The sequence below is a fragment of the Scyliorhinus torazame genome, chromosome 5 (genome assembly GCF_047496885.1).
Source record: "Scyliorhinus torazame isolate Kashiwa2021f chromosome 5, sScyTor2.1, whole genome shotgun sequence".
In the NCBI taxonomy this organism is placed as follows: Eukaryota; Metazoa; Chordata; class Chondrichthyes; order Carcharhiniformes; family Scyliorhinidae; genus Scyliorhinus; species Scyliorhinus torazame.
Genome location: NC_092711.1, coordinates 78,459,702 through 78,487,468, shown reverse-complemented (window position 1 = coordinate 78,487,468; position 27,767 = coordinate 78,459,702). Strand labels below are relative to the sequence as shown.

At 47.1% G+C, this 27,767-nt stretch overlaps 2 protein-coding genes across 7 annotated transcripts; both read right to left on the bottom strand.

Annotated features, from left to right (window-relative positions):
- Positions 1 to 1,319: 1,319 nt before the first annotated feature.
- On the bottom strand, positions 1,320 to 9,005 carry LOC140421433 (uncharacterized). The gene is made up of 2 exons (XM_072506138.1): positions 8,929 to 9,005; positions 1,320 to 3,721 (listed from the first exon to the last, which is right to left on the bottom strand). Exon 2 carries the CDS (start codon positions 3,603 to 3,605, stop codon positions 2,736 to 2,738), a length of 870 nt encoding a protein of 289 aa, XP_072362239.1. The 5' UTR covers positions 3,606 to 3,721; positions 8,929 to 9,005; the 3' UTR covers positions 1,320 to 2,735.
- An 11,356-nt stretch (positions 9,006 to 20,361) lies between these two features.
- On the bottom strand, positions 20,362 to 25,977 carry LOC140421436 (uncharacterized). 6 transcript variants are annotated; one of them, XM_072506145.1, is made up of 3 exons: positions 25,773 to 25,969; positions 23,712 to 23,882; positions 20,362 to 23,174 (listed from the first exon to the last, which is right to left on the bottom strand). In XM_072506145.1, exon 3 carries the CDS (start codon positions 22,738 to 22,740, stop codon positions 21,949 to 21,951), a length of 792 nt encoding a protein of 263 aa, XP_072362246.1. In that variant the 5' UTR covers positions 22,741 to 23,174; positions 23,712 to 23,882; positions 25,773 to 25,969; the 3' UTR covers positions 20,362 to 21,948. The 6 variants fall into 6 exon arrangements, with proteins under 6 accessions (XP_072362246.1, XP_072362251.1, XP_072362248.1 ...); XM_072506150.1 differs by lacking the exon at positions 25,773 to 25,969 and adding an exon at positions 25,277 to 25,757; XM_072506147.1 differs by lacking the exon at positions 23,712 to 23,882 and having other exon boundaries at positions 25,880 to 25,977.
- Positions 25,978 to 27,767: the final 1,790 nt, after the last annotated feature.

Sequence of the window (27,767 nt, the reverse complement as noted above, 5' to 3'; positions counted from 1 at the left end):
CTCCGCTCCTCACGTCAGTCCCAAGCCTTCTGCCCGCACGAATGCCTCAGCCGCCTCCGCTGTCTCGAAATAAAAGTCTTTGGCATCATACGTCACCCTCAGCTTCGCACCCCCTTTTTGTACAGTGCCGCTTTCACTCGCCAGAACGCCGCTCGTCTTTTTGCCAACTCCACCGTCACGTCCTGGTAGATCCAAATTCCAGCAGCATCCCACTGCACCTTGCGCCTCTCCTTCGCCCAGCTTAACATCTTCTCCTTCATGCAGTACTTATGGAAGCAGATAATTACTGCTCTTGGCGGCTCATTCACTTTGGGCTTCAGCCTTAATGACCTATGAGCTCGGTCCAGCTCGTACCGGGAGGGTTCTCACCCACCCCCATCAACTCCGCCAGCTTCTTAGCGAAGTACTCTGTTGGCCTTGCACCCTCTGTCCCTTCGGGCAAGCCCACAATTCTCAGATTGTGCCGCCTCGAGCGGTTCTCCAAGTCCTCGAGCTTTGCTCGGAGTTCTCTGTTGACCTCCACCACCCTCCGCAGCTCGTCCCCCATCGAGGTGAGCTGGTCGTCGTGCTGCGACACGCCCTCCTCCACTTCCTTCATCTTCTCGTCCTGCTCTCTCACCTCGGCCGATGTCATTGCCACAGCTATCCTCACCGGGGCGATTGCCTCCTCCACCAATGACTTCAATGCGATCGCCGTCTCCTTCCTCAACGCCTCCATGTGCCTCACAAACTGCTTTTCCAGCTCCACCACCATCACCTCGGTCATCTTCTCCACCATAAGTAGTGCTGACCCACCACGCGGTCCGGCATCCGCCATCAGCACTTTTGCTCGTCTTCTCATTCAACGGCGAGCCCGTGTTTCCAACCTTTCTCAATGCTGCTTTTCGCATCCTTTAACGGCTTATTATTTTTCCTTTTTTTTCCCACCTTCTTTCCTTCTTCAATCCTTTTTTTTTTATAAATCGAAAAAACAAAAACATTTCTTCCTTCATAAAAAAAGGGAGAAAACATTTTTTTCAACCAAATTTCTTTAAAACATCTTTCTCTTGTTTTTTGTATTCCTCCAGAATTTCCCTGGGACCGGGCTTCAGTCTTCTTACCACATTCTAGGCGGGACATCCGATGTGGGACATCTCACCTACATCACGCCCTGGCTCTGGGCCTGCCGCCTCGGCCTGTTTGGCTCCGCCCCCGCTGCTCCTTTCAAATTTTCAGGTCCGGCTTTCAGGTTGTCCCGCTCCTCCTCCACGTGCAGCCGCTCCACCGAACCCACCGGGACCAGTCCCCCCCCCCTCCCCCCTCCCCCTTCTAACCCTCCGGCTCCCTGAAATGGAGCTTTGACACTTGGGCGAGGGAGGCAAGGCCGACCCCGGAGAAGTTTAATTTTATTTTAAACAGCGGGGAGCCCCCCGAAAAAGACCGCGATATTGTGGACCAGCAGGAGCTTCTCCTCATCGCGGCCGCTCCGCTCGCGAACGCCACCGTCTCTCCCAGTGTGAATTCGCTGGTGTTTCCGCAGGTTGGATGAATCACTGAATCCCTTCTCACACTCTGAGCAGGTGAATGGTCTCTCCCCAGTGTGAATTCGCTGGTGTGTGGACAGAGCCGATGACTGAGTGAATCTCTTCCCACACTTGGGGCAGGTGAATGGTCTCTCCCCTGTGTGAACTCGCTGGTGTGTGGGCAGAGTAGATAACCGAGTGAATCCTTCCCCCACTTGGAGCAGGTGAATGGTCTCTGCCCAGTGTGACTGCGTCGATGAGTTTCCAGCTGGGATGGAGAAATGGCTGATGAAATTCAACGTGGGCAAGTGTGAGGTCTTGCACTTTGGAAAAAAGAATAGAGGCATGGACTATTTTCTAAACGGTGACAAAATTCATAATGCTGAAGTGCAAAGGGACTTGGGAGTCCTAGTCCAGGATTCTCTAAAGGTAAACTTGCAGGTTGAGTCCGTAATTAAGAAAGCAAATGCAATGTTGTCATTTATCTCAAGAGGCTTGGAATATAAAAGCAGGGATGTACTTCTGAAGCTTTATAAAGCATTAGTTAGGCCCCATTTAGAATACTGTGAGCAATTTTGGGCCCCTCACCTCAGAAGGACATACTGGCACTGGAGCGGGTACAGCAGAGATTCACACGGATGATCCCAGGAATGGTAGGCCTAACATACGATGAACGTCTGAGGATCCTGGGATTATATTCATTGGAGTTTAGGAGGTTGAGGGGAATCTAATAGAAACTTACAAGATAATGAATGGCTTAGATAGGGTGGACGTAGGGAAGTTGTTTCCATTAGCAGGGGAGACTAGGACCCGGGGCACAGCCTTAGAATAAAAGGGAGTCACTTTAGAACAGAAATGAGGAGAAATTTCTTCAGCCAGAGAGTGGTGGGTCTGTGGAATTCATTGCCACAGAGGGCGGTGGAGGCCGGGACATTGAGTGTCTTTAAGACGGAAGTTGATAAATTCTTGATTTCTCAAGGAATTAAGGGCGATGGAGAGAGAGCGGGTAAATGGAGTTGAAATCAGCCATGATTGAATGGTGGAGTGGACTCGATGGGCCGAATGGCCTTACTTCCACTCCTATGTCTTATGGTCTTCAGTCAATTTATTTGACTTTATAAGCCAGAATATTAGCCCCTGTAAATGGGCTGGAGTTTGTTATCAGCAGAAAGAGACCCAAATGAACATGGTTCAGTCCTGAATGTGAGGAACAGCAAAATCCAATCACTGTGGTTACTTGTGGCCTCGTTTGTGTTTCAGCAGGTTGGGTGAAGTAGTGAATCCCTTCCCACACTCGGAGCAGGTGAATGGTCCCTCCCCTGTGTGAACTCGCTGGTGTGTGGACAGAGCGGATGACCGAATGAATCCCTTCCCACACTCGGCGCAGGTGAATGGCCTCTCCTCAGTGTGAATTCGCTGATGTACAGTTAGGTCACATGATCGTCTGAACCCAGTCCCGCAGTGAGAGCACCTGAACGGTCTCTCATCAGTGTGAACACGTTGATGGTACATCAGATCCCCTGAACTTTTACAGCGCTTCCCGCAGTCTGGACATTTAAACGGTCTCTCATCAGTGTGAACTCGCTGGTGTCTCAGCAAGTGGGCTGAAATAGCAAATCCCTTCCCACACTCTGAGCAGGTGAACGGCCTCTCTCCAGTGTGAACTCGCTGGTGATTCTGCAGGTTGGATGAATCACTGAATCCCTTCCCACACTCGGCGCAGGTGAATGGTCTCTCCCCAGTGTGAATTTGCTGGTGTCTGGACAGAGCGGATGACCGAGTGAATCCCTTCCCACACTTGGAGCAGGTGAATGGTCTCTCCCCAGTGTGAACTTGCTGGTGTGTGGACAGAGCGGATGACTGAGTGAATCTCTTCCCACATTTGGAGCAGGGGAATGGTCTCTCCCCAGTGTGACTGCGTCGATGAGTTTCCAGCTGGGATGGGGAAGTGAATCCTTTCCCACAGTCCGCACATTTCCACGGTTTCTCCTCAGTGTGACTGCATTTGTGGCTTGTGAGGCCTGATGATTGACTGAATCCTCGACAACACACACAACACGTGTACGGTTTCCCTGCAGTGTGAATGATGCTTTTTCCTTCCATGTTCAAAATCTGCTGATATTCAGGATATGATAAGTTGAGGATTCTGTCAGATCCTGATGTGATGCTTGGTTTGAGTTTCCGGACTTTGAAGCCTCCCCTTCGAACACCCTGTGAAACTGATTTAAAACAGAAAATAGGGAGTGAGAGAACCCACAAAAACACAAAGGCAGGTTGTGAAATTGAGCTGAATGAATCTGGTCATTTGTGGGGCCGGCACTGGGAAAAAGTGACCATGAAAACTGCTGGATTGTCATAAAAACCCAACTGGCCTCTTTGGGAGGAGAGAGAAAGAGGTGAAGAGGGATTTAGTATATCTACAAGTCATACTAAAGAGAATAGTTGGCAACGCAAATTCGACCTTGAGCTTCATAAACAGAACTATGCTTCTGGTGGCATGGTGATTAGCACTGCTGCCTCTCAGTGCCAGGGACCTGGGTTCAATTCCGGCCTTGGTGACTGTCTGTGTGGGGTCTGCACTTCCTCCCAGTGTCTGCGTGGGTTTCCACCTGGTGCTCAGGTTTCCTCTAACAGTCCAATGAAGGGAAAGTTAGGTGGATTGGCCTTGATAAATTGCCCCTTAGTGTCCAGGGATGCGCAGGTTATGTGGGGCTATGGAGTTACAGGGACAGGGTGGGGGTGTGGACCGAGGCAGGGTGTCCTTTCAGCGAATCAGTGCAGACTCGATGGGCTGAGTGGCCTCCTGCACTGTAGGAATTCTATGATTCCAATTCTATTCGATGAATCTTTCTAAAGCTCTGGTCACCACTTTTCAGGAAGGATCTGAAGGTTCTTGGAGAAGGTGCAGAGGAGATTTTGCAGAATGGTTCCAGCAAAGAAGGTTGAGGGGAGATTTGATTCAGGAACTCAAGATTATGCCAGGTTTCCATCAGGTGGATAAAGAAACTCTGTTTCCATTCACTGATCGTCCAAGAACTAGGGACAAAGATTTAAAGTTTTGGGTAAAACCTGGATTGATCTATATAAGATCCTGAGGGGTTTTGACAGGGTGGATGTGGAGAGGATGTTTCCTCTTGTGGGGGAATCGAGAACGAGGGCACCACTGTTGCAAAATAAGGGGTCACCCATTTCAGATGGAGATGAGGATTTTGTATTCTTTTGAGGGCTGTAAGACTTTGGATCTCACGTCCTCAAAAGGCAGTGGAAGCAGAGACCTTGAATATTTTTAAGGCAGAGCTGGATAGATTCTTGATGAGCAAGGGGGTGAAAGGTCATCAGGGGTAGGCAGGAATGTGGAGTTAACGTTAGAATGAGATCAGCTGCAATCTTATTGAATGCTGAGCAGGCTCGAGGGGCCGAGTGGCCTGTTCTGAGTTTGTATGTCAAAGGTACAGGAGATATGAGATTTATGTTTTTACACAGCGAGTGGCAATGACCTGAAACTTGCTGCCTATGAGGGAGTTTGAAAATAGACACAATGAATGATTTGATTTCAAAAGGAAATTGGATAGACATCTGAGGGAAATAAAACTGTGAGGATACAGGGATAGAGCAGGGGAATGGCACTGACTGGATTGCCCCAGTGAGCTAGCATGGTCTCAATGGGCCGAATGCCCTTTGTGCCATCATGTCTCTGACTCCTTTGTGTAATCTAGTTTTGTAATTTAACCCCAGGGGGTTCAGATATCACTCAGGTAAATCTGTGCTACACTCCCTCCGAGGCCATTCTATCCTTCCTCAGGTTTATTGCCCAGAACTGAACACAGTTCTCCAGGTTTGGTCGAACCAGGGTTTGTGAATCTCGGGGCTTTTGCAGTCACACTGAGACCTGAAATCTTCCCTCACAGACACAACAGAAAAACCTTTTACCTTCCACACCCAGATGCTGCTGAAATTCAGTTTCTAATGAACCAAGTGACTCTGTCAGATCGCGATGTGACGTTTGGTTTGCGTTTCCCGTCTGTTAAACCTCTACTTCCAGTATCCTGTAAATTTACAGAAACCTCACTGTCAGTTTAGGATAGAAATTCACAACATTCTCTCCTTGCCAACTTTGATTAAATGTATTCCTGGAGGTTTGATCACATGACCTGCCCCCATCCTCCAGCCATTAATCGGTCAACACATCCATCCTTGTGACACACTGCCTTCCTCGGCCAATTGGGAAGCAAAATGACTCATTACCTTACAGGACAGTTACTGTCCTAACGATTTTCCAGACACCCAGGTATGAATCTCACCAATGCAGGGAGTGGAGTTGGTGCGAACACAGGCAGGAGCAGCTTCGGAACAGTAAATATAAATAACTTACCTCGGGGATTCACGGCCTATTCGGCAGGGAGCGGATTTGGCCCGAATCCGGGGAGGAGAAGCTTTGAACAGTAAATATAAATAACTTACCTCAGAGTAAAGCTGATTGGCTGATTGGGAATCTGTTCTAAATTTGAGAAACTGGAGTAATTAACTAAATAGGGAGTAACTCGGAGATCAGTAACTAGGAGATTGCTGTTTATATATATAATCAACGATTTGGATGAGAATGTACAAGACATGATCAGTAAGTTTGCAGATGACACTAAAATAGGTGGTCTTGGCGGCAGTGAGGAAGGTTATCAAAAATTGCAGCAGGCACTTGATCAGCTGGGGAAGTGGGCCGAGAAATGGCAAATGGAATTCAATACAGATCAGTGTGAGGAGTTGCATTTCAGAAATCAAGGTAGGACTTTCACAGTGAATGGTAAGGCCTGAGGGTGTATCATGGAACAGAAGGATCTTGGAGTTCAGGTGCACGGTTCTCTAAAGGTGGAGTCACAGGTCGATAGGGCAGCACGGTAGCACAGTGGTTACCACAGTTGCTTCACAGCTCCAGGGACCCCCGTTCGATTCCCAGCTGGGTCACTGTCTGTGCGGAGTCTGCACGTTCTCCCCGTGTCTGCGTGTGTTCCCTGGTTTCCTCCCACAGTCTAAAGATGTGCGGGTTCGGTGGACTGGCCATGCTAAATTGCCCTTAGTGTCCAAAAAAAAGGTTAAGTGGGAGTTACTGGGTTACGGGGATAGGGTAGATAAGTGGGCTTGAGTAGGGTGCTTTTTGTAAGGGCCGGTGCAGGCTCGATGGGCCGAATAGCCTCCTTCTGCACTATAAATTCTCTGAAGAAGGCTTTTGGCGTGCTGACCTTCATCAGTCAGGGCACTGAGTATACAAGTTGGGAAGTTATGTTGCAGTTGTACAGGACGTTGGTGAGGTCGCACCTGGAGTATTGTGTTCAGTTTTGGCTGCTTTGCTATGGGAAAGATGTTATTAAACTGGAGAGAGTGAAGAAGAGATTTACAAGGATGTTGCCAGGACTCGAGAGACTGAGTGAAAGGGAGAGATTGGACAGGCCAGGACCTTTATCTTTGGAGCGTAGGAGACTGAGGGGTGATCTTATCGAGATGTATAAGATCATGAGAGGCGTGGACAGGGTGAATACACTCAGTCTTTTTCTCAGGGTTGGGTAATCTAGAACTAGAGGGCTTTGGTTTAAGTTCAGAGGGGAAAGAATTAATGGGAACCGAAGGAGCAATGGTTTTACACAGAGGATGGTACGGAATGAGCTGCTGGAGGAAGTAGTTGAGGCAGGGACATTGACAAGATTGTAAAGGCATTTGGACAGATACATGGTTAGGAAAGGTTCAGAGGGATATGGGCCAAATGCAGGCAAATGGGATTGACCTAGATGAGCTTTTTGGTTGGCATGGACCGGTTTGGGCTGAAGGGCCGGTCTCCGTGCCATAGATTCTATGAACCCCAAATCTCTTTGGACATCCACTATACTTAACATCTTTCCATTTAGAAAGTACTCAGTTCTATCCTTTTTTGGTTCCAAACAGATAACCTCACACATGTTTACATTACCACAATCTTGCCCATTGCCCTTGTCTGTCAATATCTTCTTGCAATATAATGCAATCATCTATGCTGTCTGTGATGCCACCGAACTTTGTATCATCAGCAACACAGAGGGGCTGGTTTAGCACACTGGGCAGGCCAGCAGCACGGTTCAATTCCCGTACCAGCCTCCCCAAACAAGCGCCAGAATGTGGCGACTAGGGGCTTTTCACAGTAACTTCATTTGAAGCCTACTTGTGACAATAAGCAATTTTCATTTCATTTATTTCCCAGTGCAGGAGAGGCCCCTCGGTCCATCGAGTTTGCACTAACACATGATAAACTTGACCCACCTACCTAATCCCATTTGCCAGCACTTGGCTCATAGCCTTTAATGTTATGACGTGCCAGTCTTCATCCAGGTACTTTTTTTAGAGGATGTGAGACAACCGTCTCTCCCACCCTCCTCGGCAGTGCATTCCAGACCCTCGCCACCCTCTGGGTAAAAACATTTTTCTTCAGTACATGTGTCAATAAATCTAACCCCACTCTCTGTTGTCTGTTGGTTAGCCAATCCTCTATCCAAGCTAATATCTCTCAACCCCGTGGGATTTTACCTTGATTATTACCTTTTATGTGACACTTTATCAAATGTATTCTGGGAGTCAAAAAACATCGACAGGACCCCATTATCCACTTGGCTTGTTACATCTTCCAAGAACTGCAAGAAATGAGTCAAACACGATTTACCCTTCACAAAACCACGCTGACTCTGATGGATTGCAGTTTGACTTTCCAAATGTCCAGATACTGCTTCCTCAATAATAGATTCTAACAGTTTTCCAACAACAGACTTTAAACTAACTAGTTTCCTACTTTCTGCCTTTTTGACCTAATCCAGTGACATTGGAGATTTTCTCAGTGACCCTCAGTCACCATCACTGAAACGAACTTTAAATTCCAGATTTTATTAATGTAATGTCCCCAGAACATTTTCCTGTCTCTCTGGGTGACTAATGAAGTGACATGGTCACTGGGTCAGTGTCTCCCCCCTGGTCTCCAGGAGGTTGTTTGTGGAGAGAAGCCGGAAGTGGTGGACAGTGAGAGTGGAGAATGTTCATTGTTCAGCTCTGGGGCCGCACTCGGGATTTGTAAACCCCGCCCCCAACACTGACCTCTCACCTGACCCCTCATAATTCCCGGACAATGATTGACGGCATCGCGCGACCAATAGAAGAGTGGACGGGTCCTGGAGGGGGGGGGGGGGGTTGGAAGTGACAGGTCCTCCAGCCAATCGGAGTGAATCAGGGGCGGGACTGGGCCGAGTGAAGCATGCGCAGTGTGATTAATGGCGACGCAGAAAAGTTTCTTTCTCGGATCCACAATCCGTGAAGGTGGGAATGGCGGGACGGAGGGAGCTGAATCATGCGGGTTGTTAGGCACGCTTCGTAAACATGTTATATGAACTGAACATCTGACAAAATAAACCACCGGTACCTGGGGATCTGGGCGGAGGCTGCAGCTTTGTTACATACGAGCCTGTGCACCCGCCATCTTTATTTGGTACTGGCAGCGGTGCGCATGCGCCCTCGTTATTTGGCTCACTGGCAGATGTGCGCACGCGCACCCGCACCCACCATCTTTATTGGGGCACGAGCAGCAGAGCGCAGGCTCAGTCGCCATCATTGTTGGGGGCAACATTTTTGTAATGTCTTCATGACAGACTTTCCCTCTGAGTTACAAATTCTTATTTATGGGGCAGAATATATGCCGAGGGCAGTGACAATAACTCGAATTTATATTGTGACTTGAACAGAATATAACTTTTAAGACTTTCAGAGAAACGTTACAAAATAACAATTGACATTGAGCCGCATGAGGAGATATTAGATTTGAAGGAGAATCTTAATGGAAGAAATTGAGTCAGAGAGTCGGAGAGTTTTAAGGAGGAAATTCCTGAAATTGAGACCTTGGCAACTCAGTAATGGTGGAGAGATTAAAATGAGGAATTCTCAAGTGGCTGGAATTAAATGAGTGCAGCGATCTCAAAGGGGTGTGTGTGGAGGAGATTACAGTGATCAGGATGATCATTATCATGGAGGACAAGAATGAAAAATTTAAACTTCTTTGTGCCTTTTAAAAGGAAGCATTTGCAGATCAGTGGGCACAGGGGCTGGTGTGAGTAAGCACTTGGGTAGCAGAGTTTGGGATGGGATGGAGGGGGTTGTTTAATGTTGCAGTCCGGCTGTGAGTGCGTTGGAATAATTTGGTTGAGAGGTAACAGAAGAATGGATGATGGTTTCTGCAGCAGATGAACAGAGACAAAGGTGGAGTCGAGCTGTGTTCCTGAGGTGGAAATCGGCAATCTTGGTGACAGTGTGGATCTGTGGTCAAGAGCTCATCTAGGGGTGAAATATTTCACCATGGTTGTGAACAGTCCGCTTCAGCCTCAGACATTGGACAGGGATGGAATTGGTGGCAAGGGACTGGAGTTTGTAGCGGGGTTGAAAGGGAATGGGTTCAGTCTTGTCAATATTTAAATGGAGGAAAGTTCTGCTCATCCAGCCCTGGATGTCAGACAAGTTCAACAGTGTGTGTCTTGGAAAGGAACTTGCAGGTGGTGATGTTTACACACATCTGCTGTCCTGCTCCATCCAGGTGGTGGAGGTTAAGGGTTCAGGAGATTCTGTCAAATTGTGATTCAGTTGTTGGTCCATTGCTTGCTGTTACCCTCACTCCTTTCTCACTCTCTCCCTTTCCATCAATCTTTTTGATTTTCTCTCTCCCCCACTACTCGCTCTCTTTCTCTCACTCTGTTTCTCATATTAAATTCTCTAGCCCAGAGGGTTGTGGATGTTAATAATAATCATTATTGTCACAAGTAAGCTTACATTAACATTGCAATGAAGTTACTGTGACCATCAGTGAATATATATAAGGCTGAGATGGTGAGTTTTTGGTCTCTCAGGAAGTCAAAGGACATAGAGAGCTAACGGGAAAGTGGAATTGAAGACTGAGATCAGCCACAAATGTGTTCAATGGCAGAGCAGGTTTGAAGGGCCGAATGGTCTACTTCTGCTCCTATTTCTTGTGTTCTTGCAGAGGCCCAAATCTTGTGTGGGCTCAGACCGGGTGGCAGGTTCCCTTCCCTGAAGGACATTAACAAACTAGTTCACTTTTCACAAAAGGTTCAACAGTTTTCGTGGTCACTTTTTCCCAGTGCCAGCCCCACAAGTTACCAGATTGATTCAGCTCAATTTCACAACCTGCCTTTGTGTTTTTGTGGGATCTCTCTCTCCCTTTTGTTTGTTTTAACTCAATTTCACAGGGTATCAGCAGGGAAGGATGTGCAATTGGGAAACTCCAACCAAGCACCACATCAAAATCTGACAGTCGTGTAACTGATCGTAACCTAAATATCATCAGATTTTGAACATGGAAGGAAAAAGCACAGTTCACAGTCGGGAGAAACCATGGAAATGTGGGGACTGTGGCAAAGCGTTCAATTACCCATCTGACCTGGCACCCCATCGACACATTCACACTGGGGAGAAGCCTTTCACCTGCCCCGAGTGTGGGCGTGGATTCACTCAGTCATACAGCCTGTTGATGCACCAGTGAGTTCAAACTGGGGAAAGGCCTTTCACTTGTCCAGAGTGTGGGCATGGATTCACTCAGTCATCCCAACTGCTGACACACCAGCCGATTCACAATGATGAGAGACCTTTTAAATGCAGAAAATGCGGGAAGCGCTTTAATAGTTCTCGGGAACTGGTGTCACACCAGCATGTTCACACTGACGAGAAACTATTCAGGTGCTCTGACTGGGACTGGGTTCAGACGATTATCTCAACTCACTCTACACCAGCGGATTCACACTGGGGAGAGGCCATTCACCTGCTCCCAGTGTGGAAAGGGATTCATTCACTCAGGCAACCTGCTGAGACACCAGTGGGTTCACAAGTAACTGATGTGATTGGATTTTGCTGTTAATCACATCCAGGACTGAAGCATGTTCATTGGACTCGGGTTGGACTCATATTTATAAACGCTAATCCAGTTATAAGGGATAATATTCTGGATAAAAGTCAATTATTTAACACAAGTGTGTCGAATCTTTTAACATCCCATCACAAGTTAGTTCTGTTTGAAGGTCTCCCTCGCCCCTGTCTCCTCCATCCTCACCTCAAGTGTGTGGAGTTCATGAAGCTTCTTTCTCACTGAGATTGAGACAATTTGATGAGCTGCCTCTGCTGCTTTCCTCTCTACCAATGGGCCAAATTGTCTCGAAAATTCCACCTGGTCTGAGCTCTGAACTCCTCTTTCTCCAGTTTCTCTCCTACCTCCTATCTTCATCAGAGCTCATCTTCTCCATTAGACCTGCCTCCTGCGCCAGGGTCCTGGGTTCGATTCCCGGCTTGGGTCATTGTCGGTGCGGAGTCTGCACGTTCTCCCCGTGTCTGCTCCCAGGGTGTTCCTGTTTCCTCCCACAAGTCCCGAAAGACGTGTTTGTTAGGTGAATTGGACATTCTGAATTCTCCCTCTGTGTACCCGAACAGGCACTGGAGTGTGGTGACTAGGGGCTTTTCACAGTAACTTCATTGCAGTGTTAATGTGAGCCTACTTGTGACACAAATAAAGGTGTTTGATTATTACTATTTCACCACATTCTCACAAAACTGCTGACCATTCACCTTCTCCATGTTGTGTGATATTGTTCATAGTTCTCTCTCTTCGTCCTGTCGCTCATCTTTAAATGCACCATCATCACCCATCCTAAAACAATATTTAACCCCACCATCATTGCAACTACCACATCAAAACCTCCCTTTCCTCTCCAACTCCTTGTACTCGGTGTCCCCCAAGGATCTGTCCTCGGCCCCTCCATTTTCTCATCAACACGCTTCCAGTAGGTGACATCATCCAAAAGCACCGTGTTAGTTTTCACATGTACACTGACGAGACCCAGCTCTCCCTCACCCCCATCCCTCTCCATTCCTCCACTGTTACTCAATTATCAAACTACTTATCCCATATCCGGTACTGAATGAGCAGAAATTTCCTCCAATTAAAAATTGGGAAGATCAAAGCCATTGTCTTCAGTCACCATTACAAATTCCGTTTCCTAACTCCCGAGTCCATCCCTCTCCCTGGGAACTGTCTGAGGCTGAACCACACTCTGCACAATCTCCGTGTCAGATCTGACCCCAAGTTGAGATTCTGACCCCATATCCACACCATCACTAATACCAGATATTTCAATCTCCATAATGTCACCTGTGTCCATCCCCACCCCAACTGCTGCTGAAACCTCATCCACGCCCCTGTTACCTTTTGACTTGATAACAGACAAACTCTGTCCTCTCCCCGATCCGATTAGTTTCCAATGAGTCGATTCTGTGGAATGGAATGTCTCATCAGCGTTTCCACGGTGACCTTTCTGCAGTGAAGCGCCTGCTTGAGTTTATAATTCAGACTAAACTTCTCTCTCCTAGAACACACATTATATCAGACATTGGATGTCAATGTATTTCAGCCATGTTATGTTAATATCTCCCAATATCGTGGGACCTGTACAAGCAGGACGGGTTGCATCTGAACCAGAGGGGCACCAATATCCTGGGAGAGAGGTTTTCTAGTACTCTTCGGGAGGGTTTAAACTAATTTGGCTGGGGAATGGGAACCGGATTTGTAGTCCAGCAACTAAGGTAGCCGATATTCAGGACGCCAAAGCATGTAGTGAGGCAGTGGGGAAGGGAACACTGACAAAGGAGAATACTTGCAGGCACGGAGATGGGTTGAAGTGTGTATACTTCAACGCAAGAAACATCAGGAATAAGGTGGGTGAACCTAAGGCATGGATCGGTACTTGGGACTACGATGTGGTGGCCATCACGGAAACTTGGATAGAAGAGGGGCAGAAATGGTTGTTGGAGATCCCTGGTTATAGATGTTTCAATAAGATTAGGGAGGGTGGTAAAAGAGGTGGGGGGTGGCATTATTAATTAGAGATAGTATAACAGCTGCAGAAAGGCAGTTCGAGGAGTATCACCCTATTGAGGTAGTATGGGTTGAAGTCAGAAATAGGAAAGGAGCAGTCACCTTGTTAGGAGTTTTCTATAGGCCCCCCAATAGTAGCAGAGATGTGGAGGAACAGATTGGGAAACAGATTTTGGAAAGGTGCAGAAGTCATAGGGTAGTAGTCATGGGCGACTTTAACTTCCCAAATATTGAGTGGAAACTCTTTAGATCAAATAGTTTGGATGGGGTGGTGTTTGTGCAGTGTGTCCAGGAAGCTTTTCTAACACAGTATGTAGATTGTCCGACCAGAGGAGGGGCAATATTGGATTTAGTACTGGGTAATGAACCAGGGCAAGTGATAGATTTGTTAGTGGGGGAGCATTTTGGAGATAGTGACCACAATTCTGTGACTTTCACTTTAGTAATGGAGAGGGATAGGTACGTGCAACAGGGCAAGGTTTACAATTGGGGGAAGGGTAAATACGATGTTGTCAGACAGAAATTGAAGTGCATAAGTTGGGAACATAGGCTGTCAGGGAAGGACACAAGTGAAATGTGGAACTTGTTCAAGGAACAGGTGCTACGTGTCCTTGATATGTATGTCCCTGTCAGGCAGGGAAGAGATGGTCGAGTGAGGGAACCATGGTTGACAAGAGAGGTTGAATGTCTTGTTAAGAGGAAAAAGGAGACTTATGTAAGGCTGAGGAAACAAGGTTCAGTCAGGGCATTGGAGGGATACAAGATAGCCAGGAGGGAACTGAAGAAAGGGATTAGGAGAGCTAAGAGATGGCATGAACAATCTTTGGCGGTTAGGATCAAGTAAAACCCCAAGGCCTTTTACACATATGTGAGAAATATGAGAATGATTAGAGCGAGGGTAGGTCCGATCAAGGACAGTAGCGGGAGATTGTGTATTGAGATGAAGAGATAGGAGAGGTCTTGAACGAGTACTTTTCTTCTGTATTTACAAATGAGAGGGGCGATATTGTTAGAGAGGACAGTGTGAAACAGATTGGTAAGCTCGAGGAAATACTTGTTCGGAAGGAAGATGTGTTGGGCATTTTGAAAAACCTGAGGATAGACAAGTCCCCCGGGCCTGACAGGATATATCCAAGGATTCTATGGGAAGCAAGAGATGAAATTGCAGAGCCGTTGGCAATGATCTTTTCGTCCTCACTGTCAACAGGGGTGGTACCAGGGGATTGGAGAGTGGCGAATGTCGTGCCCCTGTTCAAAAAAGGGACTCGGGATAACCCTGGGAATTACAGGCCAGTTAGTCTTACTTCGGTGGTAGGCAAAGTAATGGAAAGGGTACTGAAGGATAGGATTTCTGAGCATCTGGAAAGACACTGCTTGATTAGGGATAGTCAGCACGGATTTGTGAGGGGTAGGTCTTGCCTTACAAGTCTTATTGAATTCTTTGAGGAGGTGACCAAGCATGTGGATGAAGGTAAAGCAGTGGATGTAGTGTACATGGATTTTAGTAAGGCATTTGATAAGGTTCCCCATGGTAGGCTTATGCAGAAAGTAAGGAGGCATGGGATAGTGGGAAGTTTGGCCAGTTGGATAACGAACTGGCTAACCGATAGAAGTCAGAGAGTGGTGGTGGATGGTAAATATTCAGCCTGGATCCCAGTTACCAGTGGCGTACCGCAGGGATCAGTTCTGGGTCCTCTGCTGTTTGTGATTTTCATTAATGACTTGGATGAGGGAGTTGAAGGGTGGGTCAGTAAATTTGCAGACGATACGAAGATTGGTGGAGTTGTGGATGGTGAGGAGGGCTGTTGTCGGCTGCAAAGAGACATAGATAGGATGCAGAGCTGGGCTGAGAAGTGGCAGATGGAGTTTAACCCTGAAAAGTGTGAGGTTGTCCATTTTGGAAGGACAAATATGAATGCGGAATACAGGGTTAACGGTAGAGTTCTTGGCAATGTGGAGGAGCAGAGAAATCTTGGGGTCTATGTTCATACATCTTTGAAAGTTGCCACTCAAGTGGATAGAGCTGTGAAGAAGGCCTATGGTGTGCTCGCGTTCATTAACAGAGGGATTGAATTTAAGAGCCGTGAGGTGATGATGCAGCTGTACAAAACTTTGGTAAGGCCACATTTGGAGTACTGTGTACAGTTCTGGTCGCCTCATTTTAGGAAGGATGTGGAAGCTTTGGAAAAGGTGCAAAGAAGATTTACCAGGATGTTGCCTGGAATGGAGAGTAGGTCTTACGAGGAAAGGTTGAGGGTGCTAGGCCTTTTCTCATTAGAACGGAGAAGGATGAGGGGCGACTTGATAGAGGTTTATAAGATGATCAGGGGAACAGATAGACAGTCAGAGACTTTTTCCCCGGGTGGAACAAACCATTACAAGGGGACATAAATTTAAGGTGAAAGGTGGAAGATATAGGAGGGATATCAGAGCTAGGTTCTTTACCCAGAGAGTAGTGGGGGCATGGAATGCACTGCCTGTGGAAGTAGTTGAGTCAGAAACATTAGGGACCTTCAAGCAGCTATTGGATAGGTACATGGATTACAGTAAAATGATATAGTTTAGATTTATTTGTTCTCAAGGGCAGCACGGTAGCATTGTGGATAGCACAATGCTTCACAGCTCCAGGGTCCCAGGTTCGATTCCGGCTTGGGTCACTGTCTGTGCGGAGTCTGCACGTCCTCCCCGTGTCTGCGTGGGTTTCCTCCGGGTGCTCCGGTTTCCTTCCACAGTCCGAAGATGTGCAGGTTAGGTGAATTGGCCAATGATAAATTGCCCTTAATGTCCAAAATTGCCCTTGGTGTTGGGTGGAGGTGTTGAGTTGGGTAGGGTGCTCTTTCCAGGAGCCGGTGCAGACTCAAAGGGCCGAATGGCCTCCTCCTGCACTGTAAATGCAATGATAATCTATGATTAATCTAGGACAAAGGTTCGGCACAACATCGTGGGCCGAAGGGCCTGTTCTGTGCTGTATTTTCTAAGACTCTAAGATCCCAGGGAAGAGAGGCTTTAGTTACCAGGAGAGATTAGAGAAACTGGGGCTCTTTTCATTCGAACAAAGGCTGACTGTAGATCAGAGGGTGGGGGGTTCGATTCCAGCCTTGGGTGACTGTGTAAAGTTTACACTTCCTCCCTTGTCTGCGTGGGTTCCTTCCAGGTGCTCCGGTTTCCTCCCACAGTCCAACGATGCACAGGTTAGGTGGATTGGCCATTCTAAAAGATTTCCCCTGAGTGGCCAAAGGTTAGGTGAGGTTCTGGGAATAGGGTGGAGGAGTGGTCCCGAGTGGGGTGCCGCATTGAAGGGTTGGTGCAGACTTGATAGGCCAAATGGCCTCCTTCTGCACCATAGTGATTCTATGGAACTGAAAAAGTCTCATATGAAATATCAATCAGACTGTACAACAATGTTCAAGACCCTCACTGTCCCTCTGGGCCTGCGGGGTGTGTGTTTGTGGGAAGGGGGGACGGGGGACGGGACGGACGGACGGACGGGGGGGGGGGGGGGGGGGGGGGGACGGACAGTGGACGCACCGGTGATGGTTTCTCTTAGCTCTGAATGAAATGTTATTTTTAAAGTGAAGGGTGTCTGTACTGGAAAAGCTGAGTACCAAGTGCCAGCTTGAACCATTCTCCAATCAGTTACAGCACAGCTCCCTCTACATTGCCCCATGAAACACTCCCAAGGCAGACACAAAATGGTGTTAGATACAGAGTAAATCTCCCTCGATGCTGTCCCCATCAAACACTCCCACAATAGGTATAACACAAGGTTAGATACAATGTATATCCTCCTCTGCACTGTCCCCACCAAACACTCCCAGGACAGGTACAACACAGAGTTTGATACAGAGTCAAGCTCCAGTTACACTCTATCATCAAACACTCCCAGGCCAGGTGCAGCACGAGGTTAGATTCAGAAAAAATCTCCTTATAGACTGACCCCATCAAACACTCCCAGCATAGGTACAACACAAGAGTTAGATACAGAGTAAAGCTGCCTCTCCACTGACCCCCATCAACCACTCCCAGGACAGGTACAACACGGGGTTAGATACGGAGTGAAGCTCCAGTTCCCCTCTATCCTCAAACACTGGCAGGTGCAGATACACAGGCAGGTTAGCAAGGGGGGGGGGGGGGGGGGGGGGGGGGGAATTGCGGGTCGCCGAGCAGAGATATATGAATCGTCGACAGCCACAGGTGAGGTGCCTGAAGATTGGAGGGTAGCAAATGTTGTGCCTTTGTTTAAGAAAGGCCAGAGGGAAAAGCCTGGGAACTACAGACTGGTGAGCCTCACGTCTGTGGTGGGTAAGTTGTTGGAAGGTATTCTGAGAGACAGGATCTACCGGCATTTAGAGAGGCAAGGACTGATTAGGGACAGCCAGCATGGCTTTGTGAGTGGAAAATCATGCCTCACAAATTTGGTTGAGTTTTTTAAAGGGGTATCCAACAAGGTAGATGAGAGCAGTGCAGTTGACCTAGTCTACATGGACCTGAGCAAGGCCTTTGACAAGGTACTGCATGGTAGGTTGTTGCACAAGGTTAAATCTCACGGGATCCAGGATGAGGTAGTCAATTGGATACAAAATTGGCTTGGCGACAGAAGCCAAAGGGTAGTTGTAGAAGGTTGTTTTTCCAACTGGAGGCCTGTGACCAGCGATGTGCCTCAGGGATCAGTGCTGGGTCCAATGTTATTTGTTATTGAAATTAATGATTTGGAGGAGAATGTAGGAGGCATGGTTAGTAAGTTTGCAAATGACACCAAGATTCAGTGAAGAATGTTATTTAGGATTGCATCAGAACTTGATCAATTGGACCAGTGGGCCGATCAATGGCAGATGGGAATTAAATTTAGATAAATGTGAGGTGATACATTTTGGTTGATCGAATCGGGGCAGGACCTACTCAGTTAATGGGAGGGAGTTGGGGAGAGTGAAAGAACAAAGAGATCTAGGAGTACAGGTTCATAGCTCCTTGAAAGTGGAGTCAGACGTGGACAGGGTGATGAAGAAGGCATTCGGCATACTTGGTTTCATTGGTGAGAACATTGAATACAGGAGTTGGGACGTCTGGCTGAACTTGTACAAGACATTGGTATGGCCACACTTAGAGCACTGTGCACATTTCTGGTCCTATTATAGAAAGGATATTATTAAACTAGAAAGAGCGCGTAAAAGATTTACTCGGATGCGACCAGGACTTGATGGTTTGAGTTAGGAGAGGCTGGATAGACTAGGAATTTTTTCCCTGGAGAATAGAAGGCTTAAGGGTGATCTTACAGAGGTCTGCAAAATAATGAGGGGCATAGATAAGGTAGATAGTCAACATCTTTTCCCAAAGGTAGAGGCGTCTAGAACTAGAGGGCATAGGTTTAAGATGAGAGGGGAGAGATATAAAAGAGTACAGAGGGGAATTTTTTTCACACAGAGGCTTGCGAGTATCAGACAGTTCTATGGGAAAGCTGGGTATAGAGGGTTATGGGCCAAATGCGGGCAATTTGGACGAGCTCAGTGGTAAAAACTGGGCGGCATGGACAAGTTGGGCCGAAGGGCCAGTTTTCATGCTGTAAACCTCTCTGACTCTATACAACTGCAGCAAAACATCCCTACATTTATATTAGATTTTCTTTGCAATCAACAATATTCCACTGACCTTCCTAATCACTTGCTGTACCTGCAGACTAACTTGGGATCGGGCACCGGGATCCCTCTGTACCTCAGAGTTCTGCAATCTCCCTCCATTTAAATAATAGTTTTATTTAACACTTCCTGACAAGGTGGACAATTCACATTTTCCAAAGTTATGCTCCATTTGTCATTTGCCCACTCACTTAACCTATTTGTAGTCCTTTGCAGACTCCTTAAATCCACTTCACAAATTACTTTCCTACCCGTCTTTAAGCATCAGAAAATTTAGCCGCCATTCAATCCCGTCATCCAACACATTCATACAGATTGTAAATGGGTGAGAGCCCAGCACTGATCCTGGTGACATTCCGCTTGTCACATCTTACCAAACCAGAAATGACCCATTTATACCTACTGGCTGCTTCCTGTTCGCTAACCAATCCTCTATCCATGCTGATATGTTGCCCCCACACCATGAGCTCATATTTTGTGTAATAATCTTTGATGTGGCTCCTTGGGAAATACCTTCTGCAAATCCAGACAAAGCACATCTACAGGTTCTCCTTTATTGACATCCCTTGTTACTTCCTCAGAGAACCTTGATAAATTAGTCACGATTGATTCCCTGAACCCATTTTCAAACAGTGTCAAAAGAAAATTCAAATCCCCTCTACCCCTCCGGCTCCTTTGCCAATTACCTTAGAGGGACTCATTTTCTGTTAACCTCTCACCCACTTTCCTGAAAGTGAGCAGATTTAATCAGGAAATGTCCAACAAATTCAAATATTTTCCTGTTAAAAGATTATTGACGAAACAGAACATGGTTAAAAAAAACTAACAGAAAATTACTTGAGGATCAAAGATAACCAGAGTAACAGGATGTTCACAATGTTCTGGACCCAAATGGTTTCCCTTCGGCTCCTCTGTACCCTGTTCCCATGACTCCCCGCTTTGGACAAGGGGGCACTGAACCCTGGGGGTAACACCACCATCAGCACCGGTCACCCTTGCCCCTGAACCCCGATTGGTTGGTGGTGCAGTTCCCACCCGGTCCTCCAGCACCTTCCTGTCTCTATTAGCGACGCCCATGGCAGTTTCCCAATGTGGCACAGGTCCCATTATTCTCAGCTAAATTCAGCCCTCAGCTCCATCAACTGGCTGTCAGTGACATGAGCAATAGAGACAGAAAGGTGCCAGAGGGTCAAATAGGAAGACATAACTTGTGGATCTGGACCCCCATAAAGTTCAGCAACTTCTTATAAAAAATTCAAATCCCCAGTCAACAAATTAAAGGATCACACGACGGGACTTCAAGTTTTATGACTTTTAATACAACAAACAAACAAACTAGAAGCTACTTTAACTTGGAAACCTACACATGAACTATAAAATAGAACTTTCCCCTTTTACATAACCGACAATCACACTCCACGATTATAGTTACTCTGTCCTGGAAGTCAAAATTTAATTGTCTCAGAACCTGTCCAAAGTGATAATTCATTCCCGAGGATTTACTTCAGTTCTTCAACCAAGACACTGAGAAACAAAGGGAGAATAGAATAGAATGTGAATTGGCAAAATACATAAAGATTGACTGTTAAAGCTTCTGTGGCTACGTAAAAAGGAAACGTTTGGCTCAAACAAAGGTTTGTCTGTTCCAGATAGAGTCAGGAGAATTTAGAATGAGGAATAGAGATCTCTACAGCCACCTCGTTCAACACTCTGGGGTGTGGATCATCAGCTTTTGGAGTTTTATTCACTTTCAACCCCATTCATTTCTCCAGTACGACTTCTTTACCAATACTAATCTCCACCAGTCCCTTGGTTCTCTGGTGTTTTGGGGACAATTTCTGTATCTTCCTCTGTGAAGACAGACACACATTGTTTAGTTTCTCTGCATTTCCTCATTCCCCATTCTAAACTCTCCTGTCTCTGCCTGGAATGGACCCACATTGGTCTTTGCTAATCTTTTCCTTTTCACATTCCTGCAGAAGCTTTTCCAGTCAGTTTTTATGTTTCTCGCCAGTTTGCTCTCATCAGTTTCTTGGTCCTCCTTTGCTGAATTCTAATGGATCTCATGGAATCTTTAACTTTTCTTGTTAGTCACGGTTGCATCACTTTTCCTGTTGGATTTTTGTTTCTGAAAGGAATCTATATTTGTTGTGTATATGTGAAATAAAAGTTGCAAAAGTCCCAGAGGACCATAGGCTGCTCTCCCTTTGACAGAGAGAGAGCTGACTGGTGGTGATTTAACCTGAGGGTCAGCACACCTCAGGCAAGGGGCCTGGTTGAGAAGGCGGGGCCTTCATGAATAAACTCAGCCAGTACGGGAGTTGAATCCTCACTGTTGGCCTTGCTCTGCGTCACGAACCAGCCGTCCAGCCAACTGAGCTAACCGACCCCTGATAAATACGTAATAATTCCTTAAATATTAGGTATTCCCTGTACCAATCAGTTTCCTAGTCCACCTCAGGCAACTTGACGCTGATAGCCTGATAGTTTCCTTCTGTCAGGGACACCCAGATAACTTAAACAAAGTAACCATGTAACCACCAGGGCCCATCTCCATGGCAACGTGGCATGCTTTGGGGGGTTTGAAACAGATATGGAAACTAAATATCTTCAAACTTCCAAACATCCTTTTACTCTGTGATCCTTGTGCAATTTTGAAGCCAGGTTTTAGCAACCAGGCTCAAAGAGAATCAGCCCACTGGAGGCAAGGTGGTGAGACCGGCCAGTCCAGCATAAAGAAACCCTCCGACCATCCCACTGACCACCTGTCAGAATTAACAAAATGCAGTCCTGGGTGTAGAGCAGAAACAATAACAGCAGAATCCAAGCCCTGTAATCGATTATGAAATTGTTGGTGTCACAGCAAGTCCAATGAAACATGCAATCACATCTCACATTGAGAAGTGGATGGCCTCTCCCCAGTGTGAACTCGCTGGTGTCTCCGCAGGTTGGATAATAGAGTAAATCCTTTCCCACACTGAGAGAAGGTGAATGGCCTCTCCCCAGTGTGAACTCGCTGGTGTGTCTGCAGGTGAGATAACTGAGTGAATCCCTTCCCACACTGAGAGCAGGTGAATGGCCTCTCCCCAGTGTGAACTCGCTGGTGTGTCTGCAGGTGAGATAACCGAGTGAATCCCTTCCCACACTGAGAGCAGGTGAATGGCTTCTCCCCAGTGTGAACTCGCTGGTGTGTCTGCAGGGTGGATAAATGTGCAAATCCTTTCCCACACTGAGAGCAGATGAATGGCCTCTCCCCAGTGTGAACTCGCTGGTGTGTCTGCAGGTGAGATAACTGAGTGAATCCCTTCCAACACTGAGAGCAGGTGAATGGCCTCTCCCCAGTGTGAACTCGCTGGTGTGTCTGCAGGTGAGATAACTGAGTGAATCCCTTCCCACACTGAGAGCAGGTGAATGGCCTCTCCCCAGTGTGAATTTGCTGATGTCTCTGCAGGGTGGATGAATCATTGAATCCCTTCCCACACTGAGAGCAGGTGAATGGCTTCTCCCCAGTGTGACGTTGCTGGTGTGTCTGCAGGGTGGATAATTGAATGAATCCCTTCCCACACTTGGAGCAGGTGAATGGCCTCTCCCCAGTGTGACTGCGCCGATGAAGCTCCAGCAGAGATGGGGCTCTGAATCCCTTCCCACAGTCCCCACATTTCCACGGTTTCTCCATGTTTTGGGTCTCCTGACATCTCTCCAGGCAGGACAATCAGTTGAAGCCTCGTCCACAACACGAGTACGGTCCCTCCCCGCTCTGAATATTGTGATGTTTTTCAGATTGTGTCACTGGTTAAAGCTCTTTCCTCAGTCAGTTCACTGGAACACCCCCACTCGGGTGTGTGTTGTGTGGGTCTCGGTGCTTTTCCAGTCACACTGATGTTTCCACCGTCAGTTCACTGGAACACTCTCACCCGGGTGTGTGTTGTGTGGGTCTCGGTGCTTTTCCAGTCACACTGATGGTTGAAATATTTAGCTGACTGTTCGGGGAAACATTTCTCCTTCTAGATTCAAAGCCCGATGATATCCAGGTTCTAAGGAAAGAAGTGACTGTCAGATCAAGACGTAACGTTTGAGATTTCTGTCTGTAATTCCTCCTCGTCTAATATCCTGTAAAAACAATTTACAAAATTCATCACTGTCAGTACAGGATAGAAACTCAGAACAGACAATTCTAGTTTCTATGTCACTTTTTTTCCTCTCTCTTATTCCCCGAAAGCTGTAAATGTCCATACCACACATTCCCTCCATTCTCACTCTGCTGTATCTCATATTGACCCTCCTAATTCTCCTGAAGGTGCTGATTCAGGTTGATTGACAAATCCAAGCGCACAGCTTCCTGTCCAGATCATAACAAATATGAGCTGCAGTCGGCCATTCGGCCCATCGAGCCTGATCCATTCAATGGGATCGTGTCCCTGGAAGATTTCAGGGTTCGGATTGGTAGGATTATGCTGGAAAAAGTGAAGAAATGCATTGATAAAACAGCACAGGTGGATTCAGTGGGAATGGAGCCGCCTTTTCAACATGGCGGCCTGACCCTCAGGAGGTCTCTCGACCGCTAGGAGGTCTCTCGACCCCACGCTCTCTGGGGCTCTCTGGGAGGCAGCAAAAATGATGACTGTCAACATTATCCGTGTTACTGACCAGAGGCGGAGTATGCTGACTCAATATCTGTGACCTCATGAGGCCCAGCTCCAAAACGCCATGAAGAGGCTCGATGGTCCGGAGGAGAGAATCCTGAACATTCAGCAAGATGCTTCCGTCGAATTCAATCCTTTGAAAACCAGTCAAGTGGCTGGCGGAGGTCCTGGAGAACTGAGGTTCGGAGAAAGAACATCCGAGTCATTGGCCTGTCAGATGGTCATCATAGAATTTACAGTGCAGGAGGCCACTCGGCCCATCGAGTCTGCGCCTTGGAAACAGCACCCCACCCAAGCCCATACCTCCACCCCATCCCCGTAACCCCACCTAACCTTTTATTTGGGCACGAAGGGCAATTTATCGTGGCCAATCCACCGAACCTGCACATCTTTGGACTGTGCGAGGAAACTTGAGCACCCGGCGGAAACCCATGCAGACACGGGGAGAATGTGCAGACTCCGCACAGATAGTGACCCAAGCTGGGAATCGAACCTGGGACCCTGGATCTACCACTGTGGTGCCCATAAATTATGATATTTTCTGTCCATTTAGTGTGGAGAGTAAGACTCCCGTTAGGTTCTTAGAGGATCGACTGCCACGTTTTCTCGAGCTGGATGTGAAGCCTGGGCATTCCAAATTAGAAAGGGAGCATCGGTCTTTGAGGCCGAGGGATAGTTTTCATCCCAGGCCTGTAATCATTCGCTTCCACAACTTGAGAGAATGTCCTGGAGAGGGAACGATGAGGTGGAACCTGGCTGCAGGAAGGAGTGAGGATTTACTTCTTCCAGGAATTTCGGCAGCAACACAAAGGAAGCGTCGAGGCCTCGATGAGGTTCAAAGGCAACGCAAGGCTGTGCGGCGTGAATTACGTTGTGCGTTATCCTGAGACCCGAAAAATGGTATCCAACAACTCCGACAAGTCTTTCAATAATCCAACTATTACCTTGGCCTTCATGAAATCCATGAAGGGCAAGGATCTGAAGGGATGGTTTGCAGCTCGAACTAACTCAGGTGCTAATCAGGACTCTTCGCCCTATCATGGTATCGTTGTCTGAATTTCAGAATCACAGAAATACACACAGGGACAGGAGTAGGCCATTCATCCCCTCGCATCTGTCCTGCCATTTAGTGAGATCATGGCTGATCTGTGACCTAACTCCATATCCCTGAATATCTTTGCTTAACAAAACTCTACCTCCGATTTAAACTTAACAACTGATCCAGCTTCACCTGCTGTGTGTGGGAGAGAGTTCCAAACCTCTCCCACCCTGTGTGTGAAGATGTTCTTCCGAACATCTCTCCAGAACGGTCTAGCCCTAATTTTTAGACAATGATCCCTAATTTTAGAATCTCCAACCAGTGGAAATAGTTGATCTTTATCTACCCTGTCTTTCCCTGTTAATATCTTAAATACATCAATTAGATCACACCTTAAATGTCTAAATTCCAGCAAAAACAGGCCTAATTTGTGGTTAAAACTTTGGGTCTGAGTCTCTGCAATCTCTCACTCGCCTCCAACAGCATCCTGGGACACAATTCATCCAGAGCTAGTAATCTAATAAACTTACTGGGCGGCACGGTAGCATAGTGGTTAGCACTGCTGCTTCACAGCACCAGGGATCCAGGTTCGATTCCGAGCTTGGTTCTCTGTCTGTGTGGAGTCTGCTCATTCTCCCTGTGTCTGCGTGTGTTTCCTCTGGGTGCTCCGGTTTCCTCCCACAAGTCCCGAACGATGAGCTTAGTAGGTGAATTGGACATTCTGAATTCTCCCTCTGTGTGCCCGAACAGGCGCCGGAGTGTGGCGACTGGGGGATTTTCACAGTAACTTCATTGCAGTGTTAATGTAAGCCTACTTGTGACAATAATAAAGATTATTATGAATGGGTCGAAGGGCCTCTTTCCGTGCTGTAAAGAGAGGGACTTTATAGAGAAACTGCCAAAGCCTCAACACTCACCAGCTCTGAGGACACACCTTCGCTCCCTTTCCAATCTGAAAGCAGCCTGAGCTGGATTTACATTCCCCTTAATTGATCATTGCTGGGTGATAATCCTGTACTTCCTCACCTCACACCACTGTGACAGCACCTTCACTACACAGACTGCAGCAACTGACCAAACATCACCTTCCCAGTTATTCCTGAAGGCACCGCCTTCCCAACCTGGCCCCTTGCCTGAGGTGTGGCGATCCTCAGGTCACATCACCGCCGGTCAGCTCTCTCCCGGGACCAGGCCCTGGTTCACAGCCGCCATCTTGGGGAAGCAGAGCGCATGCGCTAGCGTCTTGTCGATGCAACAGTTAGTAGGCGGGGCCTGAAGGTTTCTGTTCTCCAGCCGGGTCCTAGCGCCCGCACAGTTGGTCTTTGGTAAACAGGTTCCAAAAAATTTCACCCACTCCCAAACTGAAGTTGATGTTTGTGGCCTGGAGGTGTCTGTGGATCACGTAGACATTCAGTGTGAGAGGCTGCAGCCTCTGTATAGTTACCTGAAGGCGGTTATACAGCGTTTGATTACATTTCATGATCCTTTCCAGTTCATTATTGGGATGTTTGTGTGATATTTTCTTACCCTCAGAGTGATCTTTCTTTATTTAAAATACATTTAAGCAGCAGGCTGACTGGTGATTTTTAAACCGAAGATGGTTATTTATTGTCACACAATTTCCCTGGATGTTTGAACATCTCAGTCTGTCTTATTTACACTCACGGACACATAAACAGAAATTAGATACAGATCAAGTTGAAGCTGTAATGATGAAAATGGAATGTAGACTGCAGTCTTTATATTGCTGCAGGTCTGTTGTCTTCTTATTGAGCTAATCCTTTAGTTGGAGTGAAGCGTTTTTAGAAACAAATAATTCTCATGAGTCTCTGAAGCTTCTTGTAGATGAATAGCTCGGAGGTTGGTTCTCAGGTGGACTTGGAAGCTGGAATAAGTACAGTACTGTGGCTGCACTGGAAATCATTCAGCTCTGCTGGTTCAGCTGGTTCCTGGTGCGTCAGGTGCTTCTCACACACACATTTGCTTTGTTCAGGGTTTATTATACTGCATCCCTGACAATTAACTGCAGGGTTAAAACTCTGAGACCCAGAACACCCGATACAATAGCAGTTTACGATGCTCACTCACGCTTATCTCTGTCCAAATTCGAGCTCATTCTCCGGTGTTCAATATGGCTCTTGGAGACCGACAGTCCAGAGATTTCATGCTCCTCAAATGCTGGTTCATCCTGACACAACGAGACATTTAAACTTCGCAGGTGGCTGCAAAGTTTCCTTATTCGGGACCGTGTTTAATTAAATATTGGTCACAGAATCGAATATTACCCACAGTTTAATGTCCATAATAACCTGTTAAGTTGCAGCCATCATGACAAAGTTTGTGGATCTTACAGTCTATAATATCTAGTATCCTTGTGCTGAGCGTGACATCCTGAATCTACTCTTGAGTCTTATTAAAACAGTGCATTGTAGCTGGGTGGTGTGGGCGGCACGGTAGCACAGTGGTAATGAAATTAAAATGAAAATCACTTATTGTCACAAGTAGGCTTCAAATGAAGTTACTGTGAAAAGCCCCTAGTCGCCACATTCCAGTACCTGTTCGGGGAGCCTGGTACTGGAATTGAACCGCGCTGCTGGCCTGCCTTGGTCTGCTTTCAAAGCCAGTGATTTAGCCCTGTGCTAAACAGCCCCTGCACTGTTAGCACTGTTGCTTCACAACTCCAAGGTCCCGGGTTCGATGCCAAGCTTGGATCACTGTCTGTGTGGAGTCTGCAAGTTCTCCCTGTGGGTTTCCTCCGGGTGCTCCGGTTTCCTTCCACAAGTCCCGAAAGACATGCTGTTGGGTGAATTGGACATTCTGAATTCCCCCTCTATGTACCCAAATATGCGCCGGAGTGTGGTGACTAGGGACTTTTCACAGAAACTTCATTGCAGTGTTAATGTAAGGCTACTTGTGACAATAAAGATTATTATTAATATTATTATGGAGGCGGATGGGTGGTTACTCTGGCTGCCGACCGCTGTTCTGTGGTCTTGTCTATTCCCAGTGGCCCTGCAGAGG